The sequence below is a fragment of the Fulmarus glacialis genome, unplaced genomic scaffold (assembly GCF_000690835.1).
Source record: "Fulmarus glacialis isolate BGI_N327 unplaced genomic scaffold, ASM69083v1 scaffold31330, whole genome shotgun sequence".
In the NCBI taxonomy this organism is placed as follows: domain Eukaryota; kingdom Metazoa; phylum Chordata; class Aves; order Procellariiformes; family Procellariidae; genus Fulmarus; species Fulmarus glacialis.
This window is the reverse complement of record NW_009186309.1, coordinates 14,292-34,924: the sequence shown is the minus strand read 5'-3', so window position 1 is coordinate 34,924 and position 20,633 is coordinate 14,292. Positions and strand designations below refer to the sequence as shown.

The window sequence follows — 20,633 nt, the reverse complement described above, 5'->3', positions numbered from 1 at the left end:
ACACACCCCTGCTGCGTCCCTCGTGCTGATGGGACCCACCATACACTGGTGGGTCTCTTCAGCACGCTAATGCCCAGCTCACATCAGGCTTCTGGTCAGCATTGAGCTGGCATACGGGATGGGGAAGGAACACAAGGAAAAGGCAAAACCGCCCTTCTCAGCAGCAACACAGATTTTACCAACATAAATGAACCACAGAACCTGAGGCCGTGCAGTAAGTCAGCTTGGCTATCCCGGCTCAAATTGCACCTTTCACAGTGCAGATAAAGCCAACACAATTATCATCAGTTCTTTTAAACAACAGCAAAAACAAATGGTAACAAAATCGTATTCCAATTGTTCATGCTTTAATCTCCAAACGTAAAAGTATTATACAAAATAACAACTGGTTTGTAAAAGTGGATTCCATTTTCAAGACACAATCTGTATATTATTTTCCAGAGTGTATCAGAAGTCTTATATTCAGTTAAATGTGTTGGTATCAAACTCATGCTAGTGTTCTCAAACCTGAGTGAGTTTCCATTTGTTAAAGGAGAAAATGTGTAGATCACATGCAAGGGGGGCAGGGATGAGGAAAAGGGAAGATCTCAGATTTCAGTTTGTGTATCTCTAACTAGTATGTGCTTGATAGAGTTCTATTTTACACAAGGATAAATTTCTCCTTACGCCTACAGAATCACAATAAACTAAAAGAACAATCCACATTGTAAACACCCAGTGTTTTGCAATTTATTGTCGTAAATTGTAGGACAGTAGAGGTCAGACCAAGAAGACACTTCATTACAGCTACACAAATGCAAAAGGAAAAAAAAGAGTCTATGAACTGCTACCAATTCTGTTGCTTCAGTAAGAGTCTTGCACAGGTTTTTAAAACCCTGCTGAAGCAAAAAACAAATGAGAAGTACATGTGTATTATAGGAAGTTTAATTGTCCTAGAAACAAAAGAGCAACAAAAAGGACAGATTAGAAGGTCAGAACCCCCTTCAACTCACTTGCAAATCCAAGCAATGAGGAAGCATTGCCTGATGTGCATTTGTGGGTTTGGATCACAATGCACTAATTTGAGGAATCATTTTTTAAATTTTTATCTAGTTTCTAAAAAAGCAAGTTCTTATCTAATTGTGTGTGTGTGTGTGTGTATACATATACATTCTTCTACGCATTTTTAAAACATTGTCTTAGATGCATCCAGTTGCCTACAAAACTTTATGTTTCTAAGATAGCTCTGCTTATCCACTTGCCTATGAAGAAACTTCATACACTTTTCAAACAGAGTCACTTTCCTCTTTTCAACCGACCTACTGCTCACAAGATCCTGAAAAAGGAAAGACATTTCAAACCCCAAAATCTTTAAAGTACCTCTCAGATTTATGCTTAGCTGTTTAGAGGTAACTATAGTAACTGTACATTTGTAGTCAATTAAATGTTATTCAGCCTTTTCATTTAATCAAGCAGCAAGGCCACTTTATCTGCTTAACTTCAAGGGAGAGTACAGCAGACAAGAGGATAAGCCAAGTTTAAGAATAACTTTGCTACTTTGTTGTCAGTAGCTTTTCGAGTAACTGCACAGAACTTCCCCAATTCCACCGTGACACTACAACCCAAGCACATTGCTTATAGTTACATGTGAGCTGTGTTTGGCAAGCTGTTTAACCCCCCCACAAGCATAAATTTATGAAGAGAACTCTTGCCTTCAGAACCAGGCATCGCTTGCACCTCATACGTTCAGACTCATCACCAAATATGTTATATATATACTAAATATTTAGTTATATATACTAAATATGGTTCTATTGTCACAGCCAACTGCATCCACTGCTTCCACATAAAAGATATTTCTCTGTATGTGAATAAACGCACAGTATTATAGCAAAATTGCAATATTGGGCTTAGAAAATAAAGTTTTTGCCAACTGGGCTAAGACAGATCTCCAAAGGCTGTATATTGCTGGCATTTCTCCCCTTCAGCCTCCCCCACCTCCAGTGGAAACAGCTGAGAGCATATTCAGCATATTGCTTATCTAGGTTCTGGCCAAACTTTCCCCAGAAAAATCAGTATGTTTTGTGAAATGCAGGATAGCTCATCAAACCCAGTAGACTTCTAGGCGCTCATGACTGAGCAAAAGCTGTAACAGCCTGTGAACTACTTACCAAAGGTAGCCTCTCCTTGTTCAAGTTCTTGTTTCAGTCTGGTGTAATCATCTTTAATTCTCTCTAATTTTCGGACATTTCTGGCACTCAGAACCAACAATTCATTAAGAAGTCCTTCCAGCCCCTCCTTCTCAGATGTTAATGATCTTATTTCTTCCGTCAGATCCTTTGCAGTACCAAAATTACATCCTGCATGATTTACAGGGGCAGGGGAAAGAGGGAGGAAAGAGACAATGAAGCAGACACTTGCAACATCAGAAGGTTACACAGCAAACAAGGGAAATTAAGCAACTATACTTCCCAACAGCAACTGAACGACAAATTCTGGAGGAAAAAAAAAACCAAACCAAAACAAAACAAAACATGAAACTGCTTTGCAAGCATCCATTTCATTAACATATTACAAAAAGAATCATAATTGTAGCACATTTGATCTTATACACACAGAAATAGTCTTTTTTATGATTATTATTGATACAATTTGCATTTTTGGAGAAAACCTTTTCCTAAGGTCCACACTTCAGAATATGTCATACTGTAATTCACTGATCATTGTGGTGTGATCTGTCAGACCATCTTCTTGTTTCGGAGGACACCCCAACTCACAGTACTTTTGAAATAGATGCTATCAATCTACTAGACACTGAAGTATTTCCTTCTTGAACAAAGCACTATGCCGTTGTTCATAACAAGCACCAGAAGGTTGTTTATAAATGACATGTCGCATTTCTTAAATGGCATGCACCCTGTGCACAGACCATCAGGAGATGTTCTTCTGAGAGATCATACTTAAATGTCAAAACTCTCCACTTCTGGCTCTCCCTGAAGCATGAAACCTCAGAGACAGGTAGAACACTTCAGTATCACCAGCTCACACTGCTCTGAAATTTTTAAAAGTGTTTGGCTCCTTTGGACAGGGATCCAGAGTCAAAAGTTCAATTCCCAACCAGTTTACAGTGTAGTCCAGTAACATCTGCCCACTCAACCTTTCTGAAAACCATTTTTATAAGAATCTGGAGAGGAACGTTTCCTTACTTCACAGAGAAGTCTTAAGTATAAATGCACAATGACAGTGAGATGCTCAGCTAATAAATGATTTTTAAATAGCAGTAGAGTAACTATTACAATGTTACATTTATACAGCTATACCTGTGTCTTTTCAATGATTCAGCTAGTTGGCGGGGGGGGTGGGGGGTGTAGAAAAAAAACACAAAAACCTACAAAAACCCCACTGTAATCTAAAGAATACTTGACAAAAATAATATCCATGTAGACTTGCCCAACACAAGACGAAAGATCTCTAGCACAAGATCTAAACTCTAGCATCATCCTAACTTAGCAAAAATTTGGTGGTATGATCTGGTAAATAAAGGCATCTAGTTAGTAAAGGTACTTAGAAAATTTAGCCTTGAATCAAATATTATTGTAAAGCGCATTCAGTCACACATAAGATGTCTCATCAGCTTCTGAAGTATGTGCAATGACTTTAGACTCCTGAAATAACTTTATAATACCACCAGCATTATTCAGATATAAAGGTGTCCTTTGGCTTTTTTTTCAGTAACATAATAAACTGTTGTTTATACACAACAGATCAATTAAAAAGTTTATTTTAGAAAATTAAGACATAATCCAAAACATCAAATCCACATCAGAGTATCCTAAAGTGTGGCATTACATCCTTTTCACCTTGCGTCTCAAAAGTGTTAGTCACAAAGACTTAAACAGGAATGGTTTGGCTGCTGTTCAGTTCTTTCAGGGGAGCAAGAATGGGACGCAAGTATTTACACTGGTCGGAAGATGGCAAACCACCACCAGCTGCTGAGAGCAGATCCATTCCTCCAGAGCCTAAGAGTGAACGGAAGCACTTCCAGCAAATAATTACAACCATCCTCCTGGAGGAAAGATGCTGTTGCAAACTCGAGTGGCCGTATGAGGACAGGTGTGCCAAAGGGAGACTGCACTTTCCAAAATTTTGGAAAAGACTGTATCAAATAAATCAGGTTTAAAGACTGAACATTTCTAAGTATGGTAGCCTTGTTTGGGTTTTTTTTTTTGTTTGGTTTGTTTGTTTGTTTTTAATTTAGTCCTAAGGCCATGGCAGTTCCAGTCAACCCCTTTTTCTTGCTTAAAGCTGACCCTTTTTTGTTTCTTTTTAAGTTCAAAACTCCCCTATTTCTAATTCTCAGCTAAAACCCTGTTTGCCAGTTCTATCTTACAAAGAATTAGACGATTAAATAACTATAAATATGCTTTACAAATAGTAGGATCTTATAGCTTACCAGTGCATTTATTGGGAAACAACAGCACAAATTTTATTATCTTAATCTGTCACGTTTCCAAATGGGCAAAACACAGCAGTAAGATAAGCAAGACAAAATCACTGGAAAAATGGCAGATATTGAGACGCTTCTAAGGCAACAAGACTTATAATTAAACAGTGCACCTTTGCTTCACCTGAACTCATCCCAAGTATCAACGCACAGGAGCCTTAATAAAACATGAAGGCAAGAGATTCTTCATTAGAATCTGGAGCCTGCTCTTACATTTCAGAAGACAGCAAGGAAAAAAGTATGATATTACCTATGAAAGTTTAATACATATTGAATGGATTTTAACTCCCAGAAGGGAAGTTTATATCAAAACTGAGACTATGAGGACATGGCATCAGATAAACATACCCAAAAGCCAAAACTGCCTGATGCAGCTCCCCCTGACAGCAGAAATGTCTAGAAGTCTGCAGTGAAAATTCAGAAGAGCGTATACAAACTCATGCACCACAAGTGCCACCGGTGACCTCAATCAGAACAACCAAAATAACTGCTTTCTAAATGCCGTAAGAAGGTTGATTTAAAAATTAATATACAATCTCTAGCTGCCAGCATTAAAAAACATGCCCTCCCAGGGTTTTTTATTTGTTAAGAGACAAAGTCACATTGGATGCTGCAGAAACACACTGAAGACATGTATCAAAATATTTTATTCTGCTAATATCCTGAAAATGTTAAAATTCCTCTTTTTGATGATAAAACAATTATTTTGCCTAAGTGAACACAATAACTGTTACTTTGTCAACCACTCAGAGCTATGTTTTATATAGTCTTACTGCTGGGAGAGTTCTAGTTGGGTGACATTAGATCAATAAAGTCACTCCTAACTCTTCCCAGGAAACTCAAAAATCACTGAATAGGACTGCTCACTCAGAAAATCTGTACAGAGACAACTAAACTAAGGAATTAATAGTCCAAGACCAAAGCTGAGCTTCTGGTCTAAACCAAGACATGAGACACGGATTCTATGAAGGGGACTGAAGGGTGAAATGCCACTTTTCCCATCCTTCCCCCTGTCTCGCAGTGACACTTACTAGCGATGTGCAATTTTAGCCACTGCATACACGTTCATATAAACACACTGGGCACAAACTGGTACACCAAATGGGGAAACCCACAAGTTCAGAAAACTGTTTATAAATGTCTAGGCTAGAAAGTCTATTGTTCTATCAGAATCTTAAATCTATTCCATTTCAACTTGAATAAATACATGGAATCAACAGTGCTTGGATAAAATGGCAGGGAGGGGTAGGGGAGGAATGACCATGTGAAGTAAACTTGGGATTATAATAAAATCTGAAATCATTCACATGAACTTTGCGAAACTGATTATACTTCTACAAGTACAACACTGAAAAGTCCTATTTTCACTTTCCAGCTAATTCGAAGCATCCAGTGCTCTGAACAGCTTTCATAACATGCTTGCAGTACACTGTCATAAGGAGCTGAGTATGTACACTTCACTTTGAGGGGCTGAACCTTACCATTATCTCAAAAGACAGCAACAAAAACCCAGTTTAAACTTCCTCCTTAATCTTGCCCTCTGGGGCTCTCTCCTCACACATATCCTTCATCCCCCGCTCTCTACAGGAAGTGACATCAGGTAAGCTCCAATGGCTTGATGTGAAGGCCAAAAATACCAGCCAAATCAAGCAAAACAACCCACACTGAAAAAATGAAAGAAAAAAATTATCCCCAGGCACAAAGTAGTTATATAATTGCTTTTGCTCACTGTAAACATAAATAGTATATTTACCTTTTTTTCCTCCCTTCCCAAAATTTTACTTGTATGGCTATATACTACTGCTAAACAGTGCTCTGCCTATCAAGTATATTTTCTCTATACATGGTTACATGCCACAAATTCATGACCATTATAACAGCTCATTGTCAGATTTTACTATATTGGGCAGATTGTTGCCCATTTAGTAGCCCCAAACTAACATATCATTAGTTTGATACCATTTGCCAGCAACAAATTGACTAAAAATATGGTTTGGAATCTGTCCCATTTTGTAAAAACTAACAAATGTGTTATTATTTAAGCTTTGTTAAATATTTCCCCTTCAAAATACAAAGTTAATGGCCCGCAACTTTTTTACTCCCACTTTTTCTCATATTTATGCCAGAAATTACATACGCTCATAGTTTCCATTATACATACTTGAAGCAGAGAGGTACGTCCCATCCCTACTGAAACTATGTTCATTGTAGTACAAGCAAAGGAGCAATTTTTGCATAACAGTAAAGCATACATACTGGACATTGGCTTGAATGGAGGAAAGAACAGACTGGTCATTATTTATCATTATCTATAAGCTAGTTCTTCATAGACTAACGCTACCTTTAATAATACATAAGAAAGTGAAAATTTACATTTTAGCTTAGGGCATTTGCCACCATGGTATTTATCAATGGCGCTGGAATTCAAAGCTGAAAATCCTCCACCCTGTGATTAATGAGAATACAAACTGATTCCAACACCAGAAAAGAAATTGAAGAAAATAAATATCACTCAGCTGCTCACAAAGAAAAGAGAAAAAGCTAAAAACATGGCAGAAATGTAGGATTTGGGAAGCACTGCCAGTGTGTTTGCATCTCTGAAAAAACAAATAGCAAATGAGGGACAGTCTCCCATCTCCTGAAACATTTTAGAGAGAATTCCAGCATATTTGAATCACAATTATTGTTTTTAAGCAATAACATGTGCCAACACTTTTATGAAGCATAATGCAACTGAATGATTGATGTGATCCTGAAAGGTAAAGTAAGAAAATCCATCTAGAAGCAGGCGAGAGACGCCACAGACAAATATTTGGAGGAGGAATTCTCTGCCACAGAAAGCCTCTTGTACCCAGACTGAATCAGTTGCCACAGAGCTAAAACAAATTATTCTTGAAGTTCGCTGAAAGCCAGTAACATCCAGCAGTCTCATTTGAAAATGAGATAAAAAGACAAATAGCATAGCTGTCTGAGGTCTGCGTGACTGTTTCAGAGTTGATTTGGGGGACTCATTGGCATTAGTTTTTAAATGAGTTAATAGGCTTGCCGAAAAGTACATCACTTGCACCAATACACAGTAGTAAATTTTACTTCATAAAGTGACTGTTGTGGGAAGACATGCCAATACACAGCATTGTATGCTGGAGTCAGACATCGTGATACAGGCATGAAGAAGAATTAACCTCAATATGCCTCTGAGCCATCAACCCAGACCACTGCTGGAAGCAAGAATCTGAAAGTAGGGAACCAGCTATGTCATCTGACAAGACACAGACCTCTATCAGACTCCAATTCATCAAAAAACTTAGCTTTCATGAGAAAGCACAAAGAGGCATTGGTATTTATGCCTCTAAGGCTAGCCGAGTTCTCCAACTGTTACCAAACAACAGGTCTCAGAAACAGGAAAGATTAAAAAAAAACAAAAAAACAAACAAAAAAACAAACCAGGAGCACCATTGCCTTCCAATGAAAGCCAAATTAAGAGCTGTATGTAGCATGTCTGGGGAAGACCTCAACATCATGTCGAGAACTTTATGTCCATATATATTTCTGCATGAAATGACAGAATACAGTACAAGCATGAAAACAAGACACCCACGTTACCAAAACACACAGATGTATGCCTGAAAATGTCCTTTATCCTGCACTGGCATCTTCCAGCCTGACTGCTCTGTCCCCTCTCTAACATATTCATTCCCAACAGGAATGCTTAGCACCAAAGCTGGAAGGCTGGGGGCTTTTTTGTTACAGTTGCTTTCTGAGCCATGCAGAACTTGCCCTAAATGGGCATCGAAGAGCAGGCAAAGAGGCAACAGTTTTGTGAAAATACGGTATCTAGTATTTATGTCATGCTATTTATAAACTATACTTCTACATTGACATAAGGAAAAAACCCTTTTTGTTGTACTGCTGGAAATCATCCCACAACAGTATTTCCAAGCAGCTCCCACTTGCAGGTATTTAATGAAATGGAGATAGTGCTAATTACAGGATGATGACACACGATCTCTTACTGGTATAGACAGTTTTAAGATCAGAATTTTTTTTTTTTTTTTTTTACCTACTTACAAGTCATCTGGTTCTAACTTCTGCGTTTGGATCTAATTTGTATTTGCAAAGACATAAGGAAAGTTAATGACATGCATCTCAGATAACTACACAATGAATTCAGTATTTCATTCTCGTCTGCTTAGCTCCCTGCTAGCCACTTTCTGGCTATCTAGTCCCATGCTATTATGCATTCTTAAGAGGAAAAAAATTCACATAGAGGCTATGAAGTCATTATAAAATATATCAAACAATATATTGGAAACAATATATATATAGGAAACAGACAAAATGATGACTAAAAATTCATTTTAGTTTACATGCTCCCTCCTATTCCCAAATTATTTTCTCACTAAGGAAAAATGAGAAACATATAATTTCTCACATATGATTTGCTCTCCTGCAAAACAGCCCAAAGTAGGAAAATAAATTTTAATAATATTTCTACAGTTACATTCACACTTGCTTACATATTGTCCTATTTGAATTTTCTTAATGGCTTAGGATTATTTCACCTGCAATTTATTCCCCAAAAAAATTTCATGCTAAATAGACACACGATGCTAACAGAAAGAACAGAGTATCATGTATTGCCATGTTCTTCCCATAACTGATGACAAAATTTTTATAAGCATGTTAAGAGCTACTGTAAGAAGCAACTCATATAATAATCACATGCAGGTTTCTAAGCACTGCCATTAAGGTGTTTTGTTTTAATAAAAGAAAAAAACTAGTAGATGCTAAACCATAAGATTTCATCAATAAGTATTTACAAATGTGTATGTCAACAGTAACATCTCATGCAATCAGGAGTACTTGTTAGCTATAATTAGCTAAAGCTACTGACTTAAAAACTGTGAACAATATAATAAGATTCTACTAATTATGTTTGGGAGAAAATTCTGGACTAGCATCTCAAGAATATTAACTGCAAGTTATTTATCACAACTGGCAAATGCCAATCAGAAGTAAGGGAGTTGTTGATACAAAGGATCTGAATTGTAACTGTTCATAGAAATACCTCTTGAACATTTAAGTATGGGCTTTTTTTTTCCCCCACATGAAATCTCACTGGGATTTAATTAATCTACTGTATCTACTCTACAGCCTTCAATAATCCAAAGATTCACAAATGTCTGTCTTTCTCCTCCAAATTTAATTTTACACTTCTTCCAAGGACAAAATAATAGGGAGGAGAGACGTTTACATATGTAGCATCAACTCTTATGTCCTTACAGTATCGTTTATTATACAGTCTTAAAATCCAAGGTATTGTATTGAATAGTATTGTATTGTATAGAATTGTTACGCTTACATTGCACTATTTTGGTATTTTCCTCTCAAAACAAGATCGGCTATAGTCTTACGTTTTCTGGTGCAAATACACCGATACTGTAAATCAATGTGTTTGGAATAGAAAGTACAGTTCACATAGAAGATGAATGTTGTCTGAAGCTATCAAGGTAGCCATTAAAGGCTGAGGCATATATCATGCTTTCCAAGTCATCACACCATTAAGTCATCACATGTAAGCTCTGAAAACTAATGTATCACTTAATAACTATATTCTTAAGCTCATCTAACTTAACTTCTGGGATACACGAATCCAGATGTGTGCAACTGCATTCAGTTACCTTTTTGCTTTGACACTGTTCCAAAATCACTTAACTCTATGTTCCTTCCTCAAGGAAAATGCTACGTTAAACAAAAATGATGCAACATCTGTTTAGAAAAAACCAGTTCTTCTCAGTATCCGTTAGTACTGTTGATTGAGGAAATTGTTTGAGTGAATAATCTAACTGCTATGGTAAAAAAGCAGAAATAACAGACATTTATCCCTGCCTGATGCTTCCAGACTAAATGAAAACCTCTAACTATGACCACCAAACTTTATTATTACTGCATATTTATATGTACGCTATAATTCCCTCTGAATTTCATGCTATTCCAAGGCTGTCCTTAAATAATTGCATATTACCCAACTGAAGATTCTCCCACCTTCTAACAATTTAATATATCCAGGCTGTTCATTAACATTCTGTCAGCTGCCTGACAGTTCACGGGATATGTACATACAGTATCTTGCTTAAATCTTAACAAGTATTTAAAGGGTTAAGACCTACTTCTTAACTATGCCTTATTTAAGAGGTGTCACTCATTTATGCCTAACTCAGGAATACACAGAAACTGAATAATTCAGCCTTCTCTATATTACCCACTGCTCACGTGTTTTCGCCTTACTAAAAAAAAAAAAAAGCATGCTATTTTTATCTCTTCCTTCCTCTTTCCTCTTCTGCATTTACCAAATCTCTTCTTCCTGACATGCATCTCTGCTAGCTGCTATTCATTCTGCATCGTGGCTTTTCTGATTTTATCACTTCAGGCTCTAAGACCAAAATATTTCCATTTTTTCAAGAATTTTTTTTTTTTTTTCCCACTTTCAGGCCTTCAGAAAACTATTTTTTTTATTCCTGTATTTCCCCCATACTCTCTGCATACTACTCTGCATTTAACATAAACAAGTGCCATCACATCAACTAAATGTATCCATATCTTACAATGAGGTAAAGAAATTACAGTATTCACTGTCACCAAATTACCTTTCGTCCTTGATTTTCAACGAGTTCCCTCCAGAATTTTGCCTTAGTAACAACTTAGGATTGTACCATTCACAGTTGTTAAAATGCCCTGAACTAAGAGTTTTTCAGAGTAAGAATAAAAAAAAAGAAACAGTGCTTCTTATCAGTATTAAGAAACAGCACAGATACTTCTTAAAAAGCATAGAAAGGCAATCATAGTCACAGTACTGTGAAAACAGCTTATAGAAACATCAGCATTAAATTGTCTTTTGAATTCATTCCTGAAACAAGCAACCTCTTTTAAGAGCTAGCAAGTATAAAATATTGTTATGAATGTTTTGGAAATCATCCTCAAGTTGTCATTTACTCTCCCAAAGTGTCAGACTGAGGTACATCTTTTCTGGCCAACTGCTTCCTGCTGGCAGCATGAAGCAGTTGCATGTCCAGTTTATGGGCTATTTTGTTCTCAAGAAAGTCATAAAATGACTGGGGAAAACTTTGACCCCGTTTCTGAAAGCGAGAAAATTACCTACATTCAAACAGCCCACGGGCAGAGAAGGGCGATTGCTCAACTTGCCTCTTGCAGGTGGACACAGAGAAATAGAGAGGGTTTCCATTTCGAAAAGGTATTACGAGAAGCAAGGAAATCGAGCATGCTCAGCACCAATACAAGATATGGTCCTTAATTTCCTTTAGGATTTTGCTCAAGCCTGACGCTATCCACTTCTGGCAAACAAACCATGTGACACTGCACAAGGTTTCATTTTAAAACAATTTGTGTGTGCCCGTACTAGATTCTTATATCTAATTGAGAAGGTAAATCACCAACAATAGCTACAACATGTTGCCTTAACATGTATTAAAAACCCTTTAGCCTTTCTTTACTTGGTGTAACACTGGAAAATTCCTTGTAGCCAAGTCTACATTCCCTCCTATTCAGCTTCCTCTCTGAGGCAGGTGTCTAGCAAAGAGACACCTGCTTACACATCGGCAAACAATTTGCTAAATTAGAAAACCCACCTCTTCAAACTTAAGAGACAGAACTGTGCTTTGCCTTTTTTCCTTAGTGAACAGTGCGGTAATCCCAAGTAAGCAGCATGTAAAGCTGTTATGTATCAGACTCTGTAATCACATTTCAATGTTTTACTGGTTGTAAATAACATGCATGAGTGCTCCAAGGACCAAATTGCTCTTTTGCTGCCAACGTTAGTTGTTTAATGATCTGAACAGCAGAAGCTGCCAATTATTGTATTCCATTTTAAAGTGTCATTTAAAGCCACACTTGTAATTATTATACCTTTACTGTAAATTTATGCTCTTAGCTAGAGAGCTCTAGGCATATAACTTGTAAGGTCCAGGAACAGCTATTGATAGTTATTTATCAATTTCACCTATGGAAAAATATCGTGGTTTTTGCATGTTTACTGTCTACCACACAGCATCCGCTTCGCCAGTAATTCCTAACCGTGGAGAGGGGCCTGAAGTACCTTCACGCACTAGTTCTGCTGGACTTGCCATGACTTGAAAGGATCTAGACAAGTGCACATCAACGACTTTTCCTAAGAAGCCTCAGCTATGAAAAGGTCAACTACTGCTCTAACACACCAATCATCAATGTTAGTCCTTCTCGTCACTAAAACCTACCTGAAACAGCCAGCATTTTTGCTTCAAGTAGAGCTGGTAGTTGAGTCTCAATATCACTCACTTTCCTCCTCAAAGTACTGCAGAGCTTCTGACTCGTACAAACCTAGATTGAAGCAGACAGCCATGATATATAATTCATTCATGTAAAAGTATAAAGCAATTTAAATGGGGCTTCAAACGTTCTTGGTTTACAGACACGACATAACATCCTACAGCAAGGTGAAGAAGCTGAAGAAAAGTGATGTCTTTACAGAAATACCCAACATGAATCAAAATTTCCAGGCTTTGCCGCACATTCTATTATAAAAATAGGGAATGGTATTAGCATTAGCTACCTGCATGAGAGAGGACACGTTTCACTACTAGATACTGAGGCTGCACATAGAAGAAAGGCCATCTTACGAATTCTGTACAATTTCAGCATTAACAGTGATGCTTGGAGTGGAGCATAAATAAGCCAACGTTTGGAGTTTAAGATGTCATAACATAGAATGTATAGCGATCTTTACACAAAATATACCATGCTGCACATCTTAACTGAAAAAAGGCAAAGCAGCCATAGTTAATTCTCTGCACAGGCATTAAATAAGGCTATACCATCTCAATACTGTACTCTGTTTCACAATCAGGAGACACAGCTGACTGGGGTTCAGGTTTCTGACTTTTCCTCTCTCTCTTTCGTATCTTTTTAACTGGAAGTTCCTTCAGCAATGAATCAGGACTGGTATTAAAAACATGGAGAGAGACAGAAGAAAAAAGAAAGGAAGTTCAACTGTTTCTGTACTTTACATTTAAATGTACATTACCACCTCAGAAGGACCTTATACAGCATACGCAATTCATACAACTCCCACATATTCAAAAAAGTTGATTCTTACTCCATATTGCATCATTTGTGAAGGAAAGCAAAATGAACAAACAGAAAAATCCCTCATCAAGCTAAGGCAAATCTCTTGTTCTGAAGGCAGACATCAAACATCTGCTTAAAATTGTAGCTGACACTTGAGAAAACATTGCATTCATTGGAACCAAGGGTAAAGCAATAGCCAAGAGAGGCACAGGCCAGTTGTGAAGAGATGAGATGGGAAACGAAATCTCCAGAGGAAAGTTTCCCTGCCCTCCTTGACTTCTTTTTCCCCCCTCAAAAACAAGTGTATATACCATGCTTATTAACAGAAGCACAGCTATTGCCTCACTTTTTAGGAGCAAGGGCCTTACAGCTCTAATGGCTTCTCTGTTTTTACAATTAAAGTATAATAATTCAGATATGACACTAACTGTAAATCCTTTCAAATGGATTTTGCTTTAGCTGAGAGCATCTGTTAACCATAAATGGGTCATTTTTTTTTCTTGAGTCAACAGAACTATTCTCCAAGCAGTAACTGTTACTATCTAAAGACTTCAGAGTCTTCTTATTAATTTAAAAACACATACATCTCATTACTTCTGCACCTATTATAATTTTTCAATTCCCAGATATTTCACTTTGTTTCAGTACCCCCTTCTAAGTGACTTGCCTACTAATTCACTTAAAATGTTTTAAAAAACCCAAACTTGTCAGAGGTGAATACAAGTGCCCAAAGAACCCAAAGGCCATTTCTGTCTCACATCTCCAAAATAAATCTGAAAGTTTTTAATGACTTCTTTCTAAGCAGCACTCTCTCTTTAGGGGTACTGAATGGCTCAGTGAATTGCAATTAGATGGGGAATCTTTCAGCTCCAGGAATATTGCATGAATATATCCCATGCTGGTAGTAACTTAAAGTCATTACCAGTAGACAGCTGTTTGGCAATTATGCAAAATAAGCTAGGAGGTTTAATCAGTTTCTAGTGAACACTGTCCACTTTGTAAGCACTAGTGTCAGAACAAAGCTCGCTGGCACTCTTTATTAATGGACCAAATGCAGGGACCAGAGGCTGAAAGGAAGTTCCTCTAGCTCACAGAAATGTTTCTTCTGGAACACGAGATAAGTACGTTACCAAGCCTCTGCTTGTATCTACGTCATGTGTATTCTGTAGATAAATGAACAACATTAATCTTCAGAGCTATCATATAGCATAGTTCGACAAAACTAAATGAGCAGCTAGGAGAGGCGAAATAATGTAACATCCTTTAAACTAATAGCACTGCTTCTACGTTACAGCAGTTCTACTCTACAAGCTCCAATTCTTTTCATTTTTTCTAATTATTTTATCTTAATAACAGCTACCGTTATTCATTACAGTAGCTTATTCAGCCACTGAGGAAAGGTTATTTCTTAGCTAACAAAGATGATGAACATTCACAAAGCCAGCGTCCTCCTTTGCTGCTGGGGAACGCACCATCCTCCCCTAACCAGTCTGATGCACATGCCTGTGCCTGTGCCCCAGCACAGGCCCTCCTGTTCTCAGTGACCAGCTCTGCTGCAGCCCATGGACTGGGCTTGGAGCTCCAAGCCTAAAAAAACTCACTTTCAGTTTCAGGGACGTTCTTTACAGCCAAATATTACTGTATCTATTTAAAAATCCTCATCGGTGGTTTGTGGGGGTTTTTTAAAGCAGACTTTCAAAAAAACGGCTCTTGTTTAGGAATATACCTTACAAATTTGCATTCAGACACATAAACATTACTCAAAAAAGCAGTCTATCTGAAATCAGTAGGATGCTGGTTAGTAAAGATATGTGGAATCAAGATGAAAAGCAGCAAAATATCAAAAGCAAATTTGCCCATTGTCATCCTCTTCCATCTTGCCAGCGTATGATGTTAATTCAAAGCAGCAGAAACAGGGACAAGGACACTGACTAAAGCACTGAAATTTACTCTTCCTCCAACCATCTCAAGAAAAAAATAAGTTTTGAGCAACCTTCACATTTCTTTACAATAGCACCTTGGAAAAGATAGAGAAATTCTCTTTACACTGCCTGAAGACAAGGACAGTCCACCTGGATCTCCCATGCAGCACAATCTTGCCATTAGCAAAAGCAGATATTAATTTCTGAAGGAAGGTGGTGGGTAAGGGAGATTGTTCCCTTTGTTAATGGGCTAATCTTAGCTTTTGCAGCCTCAGCTGAAAACAACACATGAGGCAGAAAAGGCCATATAAATACTAGCGGCACAGGGGGGAAGAAAAGACCTTTCACAAACTAGTGTTTTCCCCATACAATGAAAAGGTTTAAAAGACCAGCTCTATTCAGTTTGAGAAGAAAATAATGGGATGAGTCAATCTGAATAAATAAAATAATAAAATAAAATAAATAAAATAATAAATGATTTCGAGGAGTCTCATTACGTGCTTCCTATTTATCTTCTCTAATAAATAAAAGCCATCACATATGAATGGAATGAAATTAAAATAATATTTTATCTATTGAATTTTTAAAGAAACAAACAGGCTGTGGACTTCTACCTCAGACTCGCAGACTTCTCAATTGTCAGCTCTTATTGCAAAAGTCTCTAGATACTACAGTTATAAAATAAAACTTCAAGAAGCACACATTTTCAGGGGAGAAGGCAAAAATCTGTAATGTGTATTTTGGCTTGCAGATAGCTTGAAACAACACATCACTCTGAGGTTCCGAACATCTCATTCATTTCAGTAGATGAGCTGTAGGTCAATTACAATCTTTTCCTCGATACTTTATTCATAGTCATTTAAAAAATACAGGGGGGAGCATCATGTTGTAATGATCTATACTAATTTTTCCCAAGATGTGTGCATGAGCAAGGAATAGAGGAGAATGAGCTCAAAGTAAAATCGGAGAGAAGGAGGAAGGGGTATTCAGATGCAATCTTTAAATGGTCTTTTTAACAATGCATGCTAAAAGCGTTGGTCAAGATGACTAGGAAGAACAGATTACAAAGGACAAAATTTTCACAATTTTGGTGAGTGGTATTAGAGAAAAAACATGAAAAATAAACTTATTTCAGAGCATAAATTCATTACTGATGAAAACCCAGAAATATTTTCCTCTCCCTGTTCCATATAGACCTATATGAATTAGCTACAATAAATGGACCTTTTTTCCTAGAGCACTCCTGGAGCAAAGATGCTCTATGGCTCACTGAACCATTCTGAAATAAAAAGAAAACTTTACTATTCTCTTTCTTGGAAGGAGGCCATGAGAAATAAGAAAATTAAAAGAAACATTAACATCTCTGGTTAGAAACAAAAGGTATGCTAAGTGCGCCACATCACTTTTCTTCGTATTTTTAAAGGGGGATGAGAATCAGATTGCTAGTTTATTATTAGTGAAAGGGTGGGGAAAAGAGATACTTCATTTATGCTCTTCCTTCACACCAACGAAACCAGTCAGCTAGGAAAGTAAGAGGCTCTGTATTAACAGTGAACACATTCAGCTGTGACCAGAGTTCACTTTCATTTCATGAAGCTAAGGAGTCTGTTCCTAAATGGAGACCAGCAAGAAGATGATCACTAGTAAACATAAGCCAAGAAACAATAGATTACTCCATCTGCTTCCTTAAGCATTATCTCTGTAGCCTGTCCAAATATAAGTTGGGGGCTTTTTTTGGAGTGTGTGTTTAAAAATATTTACATGTAAAATCTGTTTAGAAGAAACACCACGAAACTAACTTTCTAAAACACAGACAATTTATTACGATACAAGCTATTATCTGTTTCCCTAAATATTCTGAAGAACTGAAAACTGACGAGTACTTACTTTGGCAGTAGTTTCTTTAATAGACGTGCTGAACGATTGTTCTTTTTCCTGAAGGCTAGAAGGGATTAAAATAAAATAAAATCAAGTTGACCACCTCTGCTTATCACGGTCTGCTACACAAGACACATTTTCATACGGAAGCACATAGGCTTTAAGATGACTCATACTAACATGAAAGAGCCAAGACCAAGATAAAATCTGTATATTTGGTTTCAGTGTTGCTAGCGACTAACCAACATTTTTTCCACCCAATTTCTACCCACTTAATCCTGTTTGTTTGCAAAACGGTTCGTACACTAGCTTTACAGTTCTTAAATAATGAGTTTCTACCCATTTTACTTACCATCTGAAATACAATTATGATTATTTGTGTAACCATAATATCTTAGAAGTTCCCAGCAGCGTCCAGGACTGGTGCTTTGCTAGACTACCACCAAACACCTAACACAAAGGCATTTCTGTCTCAAAGAGTTTGCAGTTAACTATCCTCTTATAACCCAGTTTCCAACTCTGCCAGGAAAAGTTCAACTGCAGTCACTTGTTCTCACGGTAATTTTATATGAAATATCACTACTCAGTTTGTTTAGTTTAATAAAAACCTACAAAATATTTGTACCAAATTGATTCAACAGTGGGCTGAAATTGAGGCATCGTCCATGCTTATATGAACAAATTCCAGGTCTTTTTCCACATCTAAAAACAGGTAGGTTTACTACTTTGATATTACTGAACATAACATAAACCTGTGCCTTTGGTGCTTGTAAATAAATTCATAAGTTATATTTTTAACATAGAGTTCAAAAATCCAAGTCAAATCAAACATTAGAAGTTAGTATAGAGGTTATTTTTGCAACTTCATTACTTCCCTCCCTCCTACTTAGCAGGCGTACACTTTTATACAATGTTCAATTACTTTATCACTCGCTATTTTCTCTTCTGTCAGACACCTCAATTCAGTGTATATGACAGTCAGCACTCCCCACTAGCAGCATTTCAATTCTTCCTTTCAGCTGCGTTACAAAAACTGTACTTTTTTCACGACCTACCGGTGATATTCTTCCAAAATATAGAACTATTAATTTATTTCGGAGCTTTTCTTTAGTGTTTGGCACTGAAGTATCCAAACATTTCAGAAACATCACTGGATTTATTTCAATGATACTCTCACAAGATAAGGCAGCACTGTATTCATTTTACAGGTGGAAGAAACACAAGTAACTGTTATTCAGAAAGCCCATTAAGACTGAGCGCCCATTTTGACATGCACACAGTCCCTGCTGCCTACCTCTACGCATTTCAGTTTTCCTTTGAGAACTTGCTCCTTCGTATTTTCCACGCACAGCACTTACATAAATGCTGACTCTTGAAACAGGACTCAGTAAGTCTGAACCCCAAAGCACACAAAGTTGGACTTGCACTCAGTTACTGAGCACCTACAGAAAGGCTGGCTGGACTGTCTCGCCCAGCTGCACACAGGAGTGAGACAGCCTCAGAGGCAGAATTCAGCTGTCCAGCGTATCATTTAATCGCACTAATGAGACAGCTATTTGCATTACTTTCCCTAATGCCCTGCTTCATGGAGCACACACCTTTTCAATCCACACACCTTTTCAAGCCCAGCAAGGCCAGTCACCTCATTACCACCACAGCACACGGGGGCCCCTCCAGCTCCAGATGAGGCAGTCCCCTCAGAAATAGCTCGTGACAGTGGAAGTCAATGCCTGTGTAAGGCAACAAACACAAATACAGCTGGCTAGCTATGTAAAAGTGGTTTAACAACATTTCCCACATAGCAGTCTCCAATTTCTCCCTTTTCTACAGCAATATATGGGCAAAACACAAAATACTACATGTGTAATGATGCCATTATCAGCTTCCTGCCTGCCTCTGGGCATGCCAGAGGGAATGAACTATTTAGCCACTTCTTTTCTCAGGCTCTGGAGCTCCCAGTGACTTTCAGCATCTCCCACAATCGGCGTCTGAGCTGGTCAGGTTACGTAAAAAAGAACTGGGCTTTGTCAACGGGGAGCAGCAAGGCTGCGGTGTGTAATTGAATGAATAATGGGTGACTGACCCAATTGTTCTGAAACTGCTTTATAAAATTCAACTCTAAAGACCCAGGCCATAATAAAATGTAAAATGCAGTTATAGCCAGAAGAACAACAGTATGGGTGGCACCTCTATTTAATAAATCTCTTCTGTGTGCCTTTCCTCTTATCTGTTTACTTTCCTCACAGAAAGCCCCCCCAGCTTCATACGACGTTTCACTCCTCTGCAGAATTCACACAGCTAACAGGAGGAGAGATCAATTTTTAATTTCTTTTTAAACCATACATCCAAAACAGCATTACAAACTAAGATCCAGTTGTAGAGTCCGTATTGCTAAGAAGGATGCACAAGCCCACACAGACTTTCAGGTCCAGGTGCACAGTGGGAAAAAACACCCTCTTTATACCCAGATTTCTTTTTTATGAGCATCTATCAAGTCACTGAAAAATAAATAAGGAATTGCACACTGCCATTTCAATGACAGCAGAACTATAGCTTTAAGAGAATTTTGCAGAACTATAGTTTTAAGAGAATTTTATATTAATCCGAAACATACCAACAAAGAATATCATCAGTAAATCATCATTTTGACTCAAGCAAGTGATATCCACTTTAACCACAGACTTGAATCTAAAGAATCAAGAATTTTGTTACAGTTACAGCATTCATGCAGACTCTTACAAGTGTATTTGTATTATTTATGGTATGAATTTCCCAGTAGTATCCTGTTTCGAATCCTTGTTAGCCTTCAGAGTGATACCGTAGGAATCCCTTATGCCTTTTAGAGATTAGCCCACCATACAATTCACATGCAGCAATTAAAACCGTGTACGAACCAGCCACAATTACTAACTACGAACAGCTTTTAAACTAAGTTTACTCCCGGGTTGTTTTCTTCTACCACAAAACACCATCTCGGAGAAGCCCCTCACAAGCTTTCCAATTAACTGACAAGCTAATGACCCGCAAGAGAAACCAGGCAGTCAATACAGATTCATTCTACCAACAAAGGGCTTTAACACCCGTGATCTGTTACATGTGACTTGAACCAGAAATAATATTTTCTTTTACCACCACCCTGGAGCATCATATTTCATTGGGGTATTCTGTCTGCTTAAAAGTTGCTTTACTTATTACTACCAGGGAAAATGGCTTTAGAAAGAGCTCCTTGG

At 37.6% G+C, this 20,633-nt stretch overlaps 1 protein-coding gene across 1 annotated transcript in view; it reads right to left on the bottom strand.

Annotated features, from left to right (window-relative positions):
* Window positions 1–20,633, bottom strand: part of LOC104083879 (disrupted in schizophrenia 1 protein-like) — a gene marked incomplete at both ends in the record, with an annotated part of 87,833 nt that overhangs the window by 54,249 nt on the left and 12,951 nt on the right. Inside the window, 3 exons of the mRNA XM_009587537.1 lie at window positions 2,151–2,339; window positions 12,754–12,856; window positions 13,351–13,474. Coding sequence (XP_009585832.1) covers window positions 2,151–2,339; window positions 12,754–12,856; window positions 13,351–13,474 — 416 coding nt within the window. The remainder of the gene's footprint in view (window positions 1–2,150; window positions 2,340–12,753; window positions 12,857–13,350; window positions 13,475–20,633) is intronic.